Raw genomic sequence first — 10,958 nt, 5'->3', positions numbered from 1 at the left:
TACACTAACTCAAGAAAACCCAAGAAAACTGATCACTGACTACACCTTAAAAAGCAGTAAGTATAAAGACTAAGCAAATGCATTTAGTATTGCACTGATATGAGTTCAAAGTACTTACTGTCCGTGCCCTGTTTTAAGTTTGGACACATCAGACAGAGTAGTACAGGGAACATCCCAGAACTAGCCAGGTCTTGACAGCTCTGTTTTCTGGTTTTGTTCCCCTACTACTATGCTCCAGGTATTTAACAGATACCATAATGTTCCTGATTTCATCTAGTATGAGTTATAAACAGACCATGAAGTGCAAAACCAGTTCAATTTGTACTTCACAGCCCTAGAAAAACCCCAAGCAGGCATATATTTCCCCACCCCATTAATCCACAGCCTAAGAGAAAAAAAAAACAAACCAGAACAAAAGAGTCATAGAAAAGATGACTGATACAGTACTCCATTATCCACAATCCCCACTTTCTAGTCCCAGGATTTCTCTGAACTTCCTTGTCAGATATACTCTCAAAAGTTAGCATCATATTCACAAAGACATACAGCTCTCTTTAAATAGATGTACTAGTGTTTGAAGTTGCAAGACTAATAATTTTCAAGCTTTTGCACTCAGGATGAAATGTCATTTTAATACAAATAAAAAGACTGACTGTATGTACAAACCAAGGTAAGATTTCAGTTCTCGTTTATCAGAAACATCAATCAAAAAAAAAAAAGCTGAATTGAGAACACACTTCTACTTCTATGTGCATTTGAAGTATGTACAGTAAAAACACCAACACAGCCTCCATGTGTTAACCAGAGAAAAATGCAAGCAAAGATGAATTTTAAAGTACCTGGTAAGCAATCCTTAAACTGAAGCCCAAAATAAAGCTAGAAAACTGCTGCAAAAACCAGCTGATTGCATCATATCAAGTACTCAAAAAAAATTTTTTTTCATTCTCAGTACACTGGAGAATCAGCTGTGCTCTCCTTCAAACCCTGTGAAATCATATTATCCAGAGTGTACTGAAGAACACTTTACAGCTATTTAAGACAAAAAAAAAAAAAAAAAAAAAAGGAAATGATACCAGCTCCATCTTTTTGTGCTGTACTGAGGCATACTCGTTACATGATTGTGTAGAAAATACGATGGATGAAAATCACTACTGATAATTCAAAGTATATATTTTCAAAGGGGAGCCTAGACTACTGCAATGGCACACATAATACCCACAGATGATGGAACATAATCAAAAGTATGATGTAAAGGAGAGGAGAATCAGGTTTCCCAATTAATAAGCTAGAAAGAAAATGGTTCTGAATAGGTCACCATTTGGAACTTTGGGTAAGTCTTGAAAGTCTGTCAGGAAAAAAGTTACAAAAGCAATTGAGTATTTCAATGGTGCTCTCTTCAGCGACCCTACCTAATATGTCTATTAAGTACAAGCATGCAAATATAGGTCAATCCACAGGCACATAGGATCCATGTTAAAAACAGTAAGATAACTGTGATGAGTGGCACCAACAATTTTGATGACTAACACTCAAAATGTTGCTTTCTGAATTACTAAATCAAAATCCTGAAGCAAGTTCCTGCTAGTCTTTGTCACACTGCTAAACACTAAAGTAGGCATTGTTTCCCCCCATTATCTTAGCTGAGCTCAAAGAATTTTTACAATATTTAGTAAGAAAAAAAATTAAAGTATTTCCCCTTTTAAATTTACACAGACGTTTAATTAGCTTTATTTACAGAGCGCTTTTGTTTTCAGTCTCCAATAGTGCCTAGATAGCATCATCAGGCAAGAGTGCCAGTTTTGAAAGAGAATCTATAGAGAATCCTAGGAATAACAGATGGTGATGCTCCTCCAGAAGGGGCAAGCTGGACTACAGAAGCAGCTCTTTCTATATGGCTCAGTTACTCAGGAGTAATTCTGTTGCAGTCTCTACATCCCATGATTTTGAAGACAAGGCCACTATTACTGCATTCTGCAATGAGAAAACAAAAGCAATAATATTTTCAGTGTGTGAACCTGCAGCTCCAGGAAATGAAATGAAATGTTCACAGAAAATCAAAACACATTAATTTACCATTTCTTAAATCCCAACTAATAATTGATAGAAAAATTGTTTCAAAAAGGCAGGAGTAGCTCACAAGATTTATCCGTAAAGTAGTATTTTAAAACTCCAATTCTTAAAAATAATTAACAAAATAGAATAATTGACTCTATACAATGTCATGAAAGTAGAGAATCTACTTTAGTAGATTCTGATGATACTGATGACTCCCTGTACTTATACATATAAACTTGCCCTGCCCTTACTGAAAATATTTAAGTTACTTATACTTACCCTATCAAAGCCCATAGCACAAAGGTTTTCTATTTTTTTGGTGTATTCTGGACTAGAAACTGGTGCTCCAGCATACACATGTGCCCAAAGCCGAGCTGTCTGCTTAAACATTTCTGGATTTTGTTTGTACTACACAAAAGAGAGAGGGGGAAAAGCAGAAAGTTAAATCAACTCAGCAATCCAACCAAACAGCAAGACAATATGGCAGACTGCAACCCATCATTCTTCCTATGATATCTTCCACAATGTTTCATCCTGATCATGCTGCTAATCTTGAAGTAAATTTAGAGGTGAGGATTACACAAAGAGCAAACCTATGCAAGCATTTGATATAGTGAGTTTGCCTTAAGGTAAAGTATGTACTATTGGTATTTGATGTGTGCAGCCAGGTACTGCTCCCAATTGCACAGATCAAAGTAAAGTAGCTATATTTAGCACAGCTGCTGAAAATTTATATTCAGTGTGACAGAGTACAAATTATCCCTATGTTAACATCTCCTGAACATGGTACTATGTACTACTCTAAAGCATTTCTCTAACCACTTAAAAATATCTATGGTTTTACACACTGCAAGTAGGCCTGCAGTTTTTCAGTCCAGGCCAATATTCTACTACTAGGCTTCTTCCTGAGAATGAGGATCTTAATCACACAGGTGACAGAAGAAGGGCTGAAAAATGGGTGAGCAAGTACAAAAAGCTAGGGAGCTGCAACTCTTCATGGAAGCTATTATTTACCAGGAAAAAAAAAACCGTGCCAGTATATAACTATATTATTTTGTACCAATCTCGCCACTAACCAGTTTTCCTATAAACAACAGCAGACTGGACCATTTTGCAGAGAATTTTTAGCTTGTGCCAAGAATTCAACTGCCAAGAAAGTGGGTCATTTGTCATAAACTGTACTCAGAAAAGTTAAATGATTTTCCCATTTTAACAAATTTTGTATGCAGTATAAAGTTTGTCTTTAAAAACCGCTCTTCCCTTAGATCATCACTTTAGTAAGACAAGATATTAGGAAATACATTTTTCAAATATTTAGGTACATTTTAAGGACAGAAACATGGCTGATTGTCATTCTTAGACATTTCATTATTACATGAAAATAATAATTAGATCTATAAAGCACAATAAAATGCTGTACATTTCATTTTGCCTCTCCTACAACAACCCACACCAACTACACTGCTTTGTGTGCCTTGCCCACCTCCCTATAATTCTGATTCACGTGTCATCATTTGTATATTTAATATCTGGTGGCATTAAAACAAACATGGGAGGCAATCTATTCTTGGAAATAAACCACTGTTATAAACACGGTGGTCTCTACCAAATGTCTTTTGGTGTAATGATTAAAAAAGAAGAAGGATTAAGTTAAACACCAGTAGCATCCTGAAGTACTATTTTCTTCTGCTTTTAAGAGATCTTCCCCCAATTAATTTTTTTGAAAATATTTTTGAGAACACTGCCAAGCCTGGAAAGCAACTAGCTGAAGTGCAAAAAATTAGTCATAATTGCATTTTACTCAGAACTAGCTTTCAGTGTCCTATTAATAGAATTACTTTACTTAGGTATCTGTAAATAATCCAGTTTTTCTCTGAATTTAGAAAAGCTAAAGGCAACTTTCACTGATGTTTCAGTATCAGGAATCTAAGGCAGTTCCTGCTGCTGTACTGAAAAAAATCCAACAACCAGAGCAACTAATAAACCAGACAGCTGGTGTCTGAAAATAGTGCTCTTACTCAAACTGGAATTCTCCCTGGGATTCTTTCAAGAGCTTTTGCTATTTACCTGGACAACACACAGTTTAGTAAAATAGCACAAGTGTGGAGAATAATTAATTCCTTGTGAATTTTTGTCTTGGAAAAAGCAGTTAACCCCAAACAAAGTAAAAAAGACCCCAACACTAAATAAACATATGAAAAAAGCAGTTGTTTACCAACATCTCTCTCAAAAACATTAGAAACACTTTCTACTTACATGCACATGCCTGTAACTCAAGGCCAAACCCCAGCATAGTTTTCATGCAGGTATTTGCAGGAAACAGGATAAACTGAATCCTCCCAACATGAGCCATGCCACAGTCCCACTGGACACACCTACACAAGTCCCACTGGACACACCTAAGGGGCAGCCTGGAAAATTGCTCTTTGGAATCTACACATTTTCATGGACTTCTTTACCTGAGAAAAAAACTTTTACCAGCTCAAGTGCTTCTACTGTTATGATTCCCACACAAAATTCTACCATCAGAGCCAGAACAGGAAACACTATTTTTGTTCTTTGTAAAAAAGGATATATAGTGGTTTTTTTAATGAAGGAGGAGTGTGACAGCAAGGGCGTACATCTGGAAAAAAGCCCAGTGCAGGGACGAGCCTGGTGGCCTTTCTGGCCTTTGCAACACTTCTCCTGGGCAGAGCAATTCAGCCTGACAGAACTGTTCACGGACATTTATTCAGAGCAGCCTTAGTGCAGAATCCCAGAAGCAAACCTTCTGTACTTACTGAGTACAGTGGTAGCAAACAGCTCTCACACACCCAGCAGTGCAATGGGCTACCTCTAATCTCCATGTATCCCCCTGAATCCTGACAGGTTTGAAAAAATGCTTATCTATCATTCTACACTGAGTTTCAAAGGGAAGTGCACACCTTGTCACCCTATCCTGGAGGGGCTCTGACTTATAGAAGATACCGGTGAGATAGAAGGTTCTTCCAGCATCAGCTTGCTTTGTTCTTCTGTATCTGAAATATACCCTTACTGCCAGTCAGTGGGGAAGCCAGGCTGCCTTTCTCTCTCCTCAGAGTAAAAAGGAAAACACACCCATACGTGAGACTTTGTTGAGAATTGTCAGAGGAATGACTGTTTCTATCCTTCAGCAACACCTTAAACAAAATCATGTCAGTCCTGGTATGAGCCCAGGATACAACCAATATTTTTCTTTGTATTAAAAGTTATCACTAATGTCTGAAAGGCAACAAACCTTGTTGATTATAAAATTTTACTGATAGCAATTCAATCAGTGATTAAAACAGTTATCCCCAAGTCATTATTCATAAAATTTTGACGTTAAACAAATACAATGTTCAACAACATTCATATTAATCCGGAAGAGGAGCTACATACCAAGCCAAATCCAAGTAACACCACCAAGTTAGAACTCATTTAAAACTGATAGCATATTGCTTTTCTTATACTGGAAGCTTTAGATTTTCAAAGGCCAGTTACACTGGAATTCATTTAACTATGCTGCTACCTCCTGACATTTCTCACAAAGTGATATAAATAAAGGACAAAACCTCCTGATATTGTAGAGTAACTAATACTCACTCTGGAATTCAAAAAGAGCACAAAATACTGTAGCAGCTCACATTTAGTATATGCCATTTTACCACAAATTGTTTAAAACATTTTATCTCCTGTAAACTTTGGGACCTAACCTGAGTCAGCAAAGATGATAGAAGTGTTACAAAATCACAGTCAGTTGAGTATCTTACCTGGTTTGCCACTACTGCATCTTGTGGATCATCTGGTTCTGCAGCTGCCAACAGTGCTTGCAGCGATAACAACACTGTCCTTAGAGTCATTGCTGCTGCCCTAAAATTGAAAATTCAAAAAATCCTTAACCATATCCCATGCCTGTATTTACCCTTGTGGCTGTACTATCATAGAAGACATGAGTTCATGTACAGATTTTAAGTCCAAGAAACATAAACTGCTGCAGGTTGTAGTAATTAAAATACGGTTCTGTGTATATATTTAAATAAGGTTTTAAATGTGGACTTTCCCATTAACAATGCTTTCTGAAGTTTTTGGAAAATACCTTGACTTACACATTTCACCGTGCCCATTTAATGCAATTCATTTCATCTGGGGCAAACCCCACAAAAAGCAAGGCCAGAACAGGTTGTGCCCTTCTCCCTCACTGCCGGTAGCAGCAGCTCTCTCCCGGCGCGGGGCGCGGCCGGCAGCTCGGGGATGCTCCCTCTGCCGGCACTCCCCGTGCAGGAGCAGTGACCTACATTTTAAACATGCGGAACAGGCAAGGAATTCTATACACTAGTTCTCTTTGCACCAGTTTTAACATTACATTTTTCATTAAACTGAACCATTTACATAGTTAATTACTACTATAATAATAAAAAGGTTAGGCTAATTATGGAATGTGTGATCAAAATACTTCCTTGGCTTCCTCTCACTACAACCTGACTGTTGGCAGCAGGAAAACATTCTGTAGTCACAATGGTCCTGTAAAGTTGCTCTTTGTCCCTGTGAAAGATCCCTGTTGAAGGCAGCACAGTCCCAGAGTTGGAATTTCTAACATTTTAGGTTCTTAACATTTATCTTTATCTCAAAGCGTATTTAGAATAAGATACTTCAATAATTTAGTAAGGGAAAACAGTATGCTCAGAGAAGTCAATAAACCTTCAAAAGCAATCACAAGAAATTATTACACACTGGAAGTCTGGAAAGTTATAACATTTACACAGTTTCATTAGATTTTTATCATAAACAACAGCTCTGAATTACCATTTCAGTTGGAACACACTGAAAACCAAGTAAGAACCCTATATACTGTGAAAGTTGAGTATTTCTGATTTGAACAGTTAATTAGATTCTTAAAATCATTGTGGCAATAGCACAGACACATGTTCAAACCACTACACAAATCTGTTCCCTCTGCTTAAGAACTAGGAGCAAGGTGAGTGGGGAAGATGGGACATTTTAGATTTGAGCAAAGTGATTATGACACATGAATGCTAGAGGGAAGTTGTGAAACAGGCATCCAATTTTCAATCAACAGAAAACAGTTTCTTGTTTTCAGAAGATTGCAAATAAATGCAAAGAGTTTGTTAGAATAGGTGGGGAACAGTTAGACCTGATGGTCCAGCTACAAAGGAAATGATGTGCAAGTGCATTTCCAGGCTGAGGTTTCAGAAATGTATGTATTTGCCAGTACTGAGTCACTGTATTAAGGTACTCTAGAAGTGTATACCAATGAACAAAGGATAGATGCTGGTAAAATGTCAGAGGTACATTTGTGGCACCCAAATACTATGCTCCCTGATGCTAACATTCACAGCTTTCTTGCTATGTCACTAACCATTCAAACTTGCCATTCTTCCCTGTTTGTAATTCTGGAAGATTTTTCTCAGTAAGTTATTTTTTAGCTTGATAATTACTACTGAGCTTTCACAGTGCAGTGTTCTACATCAAAAGGCAAGTGAGGAACATCCCAAATGACAGAGATTTTAATTAGCACATAGTGTCTCATTCCAACTGCCACACCAGCTTGAAGTCCCTTAAGCTGAACGTAGTATACTTAAATCTTTAAAAAAATTCCTTATGCTTTTAAATCTGAATTCTGACAAATGACAAAACCATTACAACATACAATTCTCCTCTTTTAAACCCATTCCTTAGTAATTTCCTTTTCTTTACATGTAACTAATGCTATATTGCTCTTATAATTTCCTTGGGCTTGTAATCTCTAATGGTTTATACTATCTTGAAATTAATCTATTTAATGTACACACTGATGATACAATTCACAGTGTCATCTCCTAGCATTACAGGAATGTAATGCAACATATTTACTATTCCAGGTGTCATGGAATACTAAATCTTTCAGGCCTTACTATACTCAAATGGATGTAATAATTTTTATTTTTATGCAGTCAATTTCAGGTAGTACCACATCTGCCACACCCACTGTAAAACCTAAAGTCTTGTTCTCAGTTAAGTAATTTTACGATGTTATACTGTAGAGTTTTAAAGACTGACTTAACATGAAATATCTATCAACCATAACTAATGCTATAGTTACTTTCTCCAAATAAAAGTTGTTCTGTCCTTTCCTTTGCAGAAATCTTCCTACTTTAGAGACATCTGAAAATGTAGAGAAGATGACATAAAAAGGATCACAGCCTTTTGTGCCACTTTTACATACAATTTACTTCCACTTACACTGTACCTTCTAGCAGAGGAGGGTTAAGTGTATTTTGGGGAGCAGAGGGCATTGCTAAGAACCAAAGGTGCCATGGACACCAGCTGTCTCTGGCTTAAGACTGCGAGGTCCTTTCAATCCCTGCTCACCTCTTATATTTGCAGATTTTTATACAAAGCACACTGACACTTGAACATCTGACATTCCAATTTCAAAATAACAATAAAAAGCAGCAATGTATCCATTTATATATACAGATGGCTAGATGAGCAGAGAATTTAAACTCTGAAATACTATGTTTCAGACAAGACTGGTTTAGCCTTTATAAAAAGGTTTAGAAATGGAGCTCACAACTTATTTTCAAGTCTCATGTCTCAAAACAGCTTTCCCATCTCATGCATAGTAAGACAGTCTTTACTGGACACAAACATTGAAAGAAGTATTCTTAAATCATAACAGAAAACCCATTACAGCTTTAGTTGCTGTTTGTATTAAACAAAAGAAGAAATTAAAATTTGTGATTAATGGTAAAGAAAAATTGACATATTTTGCGTAACTATTGTATAACCATCTAAAATCTTCTACCATTAGAATACCAATCAGCCTTCCTGATCAAAGAAAGTAAAAGCGGCTTATTTTCTACATCACTTAGTCTTAATTTTTCAGATATATATTAAGATTTACAGAAGAAATTGAAGGAACAGCTAAAAAATAGATTATGATTTCCCATTAACTTAAAAGTTCTTCTTTTTTTCCTGTTACCTTCTTCTGGGAGAATACAGTGAATGGAGATGACTGCCTAGAATTATATTTACAGACAGCAGTAAGGTAGGACCTGTTCCTCATGAGCAAAAATCAAAAACAATTTCCATCATCAGTTCTGAAAGACAATCTATACTGATAGTGGCACAAAGCTAAAAATCCCAACATACACACCCACCCCTTTCCCCAGCATCTTCACAAGCCAAAGAAGAATGTCCAGGGGAAGAACGAAAAAAAAAAAAGTTTTACTTTCCTTAAAACTAACTTCCAGTGCAAAGATACAGATCTGAATTTTCCAATGCACCTCAAAGGTTTATTGATCTAGAATAGAACCCCGAAAAAATTAGGTATTTCCATCTCTTCTTATATTTGAAGTTTACTACTAGGTATGGATTTATGTGCAACAGCTCATGGAGTCCAAGCAATTCTCTTTGGTAACTCAAGCTAGCTGCATGGTTGTGTTCTCGGTTTGTTCTCTCCTCCTTGCCAAAGGCAAGGTTTTGTATTGCTCCTGACAGACTTCCATCTGATCTGTTCTTAACTGAAGCCTCAGAAGGCTCTTGGAAAATCTCCTTCAATTCTTCACCATGCTTGATATTATGCACACTGAGATGGCTTTCCAGTCTTTCGTTGTACATTGTTTTTGCTTGGACATCATTCTTGTTACTTCACTCTAGATTTTTCCTACGGTTTCCATCTTTCTTGTATAACAACTCTCTAGGCAGGTACACTACTTCAGTGGAAAGCTTACTGATCACTAGCAACAAGCAGACAGCTTGTAGAATGAGTTTTACAGGTAAAACTTCCTATCTGCCTTGCACATGATCTTACATCACCTTTGTACCACGACATTACTGCCTCCTGTTTGCTCCTAAAGCTTACGATAACCAATCCCTGACTTCCACTCCCATCCCACAATGTTGCTCAGCTATCATGCAGGTTTGCCATCTGCAAAATGGGAGGAGGCCCTATCATGCACCAGTGAGCTGCAGAGAGCTCCCTGCAGGGATGCGCTGTCCCTCAGAGAACTTGAAACTAAAAGCCTCCACTCTGAACAACCAAACCAAAAGCTCGGCCTTCTGTTGGCATTACATTTGCTAAACCACAAGGAAAATCTGGATTGAATCAGAACAAAGAGAGCTGATATACATTTGTTCACTTACACTTTTTTCCTAGTTTTTTTTGATAATATCTTAGGGCATTTCCATTAAAAAAGAGCACTCCTAGTTTGGGTGACTACAGTGTTAACATTAAAAGGCACAGCAAGCCAGCTGTGCCCAGCATGCCCGAGGAAAGAAATCTCTTTTACCTTGTGATGAGCAGAGAGAGTCATAAGAGGATTACAAAACACTGCCAGGTTTTATTTTTCTTCATTTTTAAAAGCTAAGTAATTCTACATTTAGGAAGTTTTTACTTATGTTCTTTACATTCCACTCTAGGAAACAATCTCTCTCATTATTCCAAGAGGGCAATGAAGCAGAATGCCAGGAACTGCTGCAGCAAGCAGATTGCTACTCTACTCTGTCATCCAAACATGGTTACGGGAACACTTTTTTCTAAATAATCTGCAATATTTGTTCCATTTGTGAAATAAATAAACTTGTTAATCCGAGAGAAAATCTCTGGGACCTTGTACCAACGGCTTATGGAATCTGGAAGGAAATGAATAAGGCCTTTGAGTAGAAGCCTACTGCATAGTCACTATTTACAGGACAACTACAAGACCAGGCACCCATCAGAGATAAAAAAAAAAAGGAATAGCTCTAACATAGCACAGAGGGGAAAGACCACCTGCTTGCTGAAGAGTTCCCTAAAATCATATTAATACTCTCTGCATTCTTCTCAAAGCTTTAAGAAGCTTCAGTGCTCCTCAAACACCCTGAACAAAACCCAGCAGTACTGGATACCCAGGAAGATCACA

At 37.2% G+C, this 10,958-nt stretch overlaps 1 protein-coding gene across 4 annotated transcripts in view; it reads right to left on the bottom strand.

The window, feature by feature from the left end:
- Nucleotides 1–1,697: 1,697 nt before the first annotated feature.
- UBE2K (ubiquitin conjugating enzyme E2 K) overlaps nucleotides 1,698–10,958 on the bottom strand; it is a 38,470-nt gene continuing 29,209 nt past the window's right edge. For all 4 annotated transcript variants that reach the window (XM_068188907.1, XM_068188909.1, XM_068188908.1 and 1 more), the window contains 3 exons: nucleotides 5,826–5,925; nucleotides 2,335–2,463; nucleotides 1,698–1,971 (listed from right to left, as the gene is read on the bottom strand). In XM_068188907.1, coding sequence (XP_068045008.1) covers nucleotides 1,897–1,971; nucleotides 2,335–2,463; nucleotides 5,826–5,925 — 304 coding nt within the window. In that variant the 3' untranslated portion in view covers nucleotides 1,698–1,896. The remainder of the gene's footprint in view (nucleotides 1,972–2,334; nucleotides 2,464–5,825; nucleotides 5,926–10,958) is intronic.

The sequence above is a fragment of the Anomalospiza imberbis genome, chromosome 4 (assembly GCF_031753505.1).
Source record: "Anomalospiza imberbis isolate Cuckoo-Finch-1a 21T00152 chromosome 4, ASM3175350v1, whole genome shotgun sequence".
Lineage (NCBI taxonomy): Eukaryota > Metazoa > Chordata > Aves > Passeriformes > Viduidae > Anomalospiza > Anomalospiza imberbis.
Note: the sequence above shows the minus strand (reverse complement) of the source record. Positions and strands in the feature narration are given on the sequence as shown.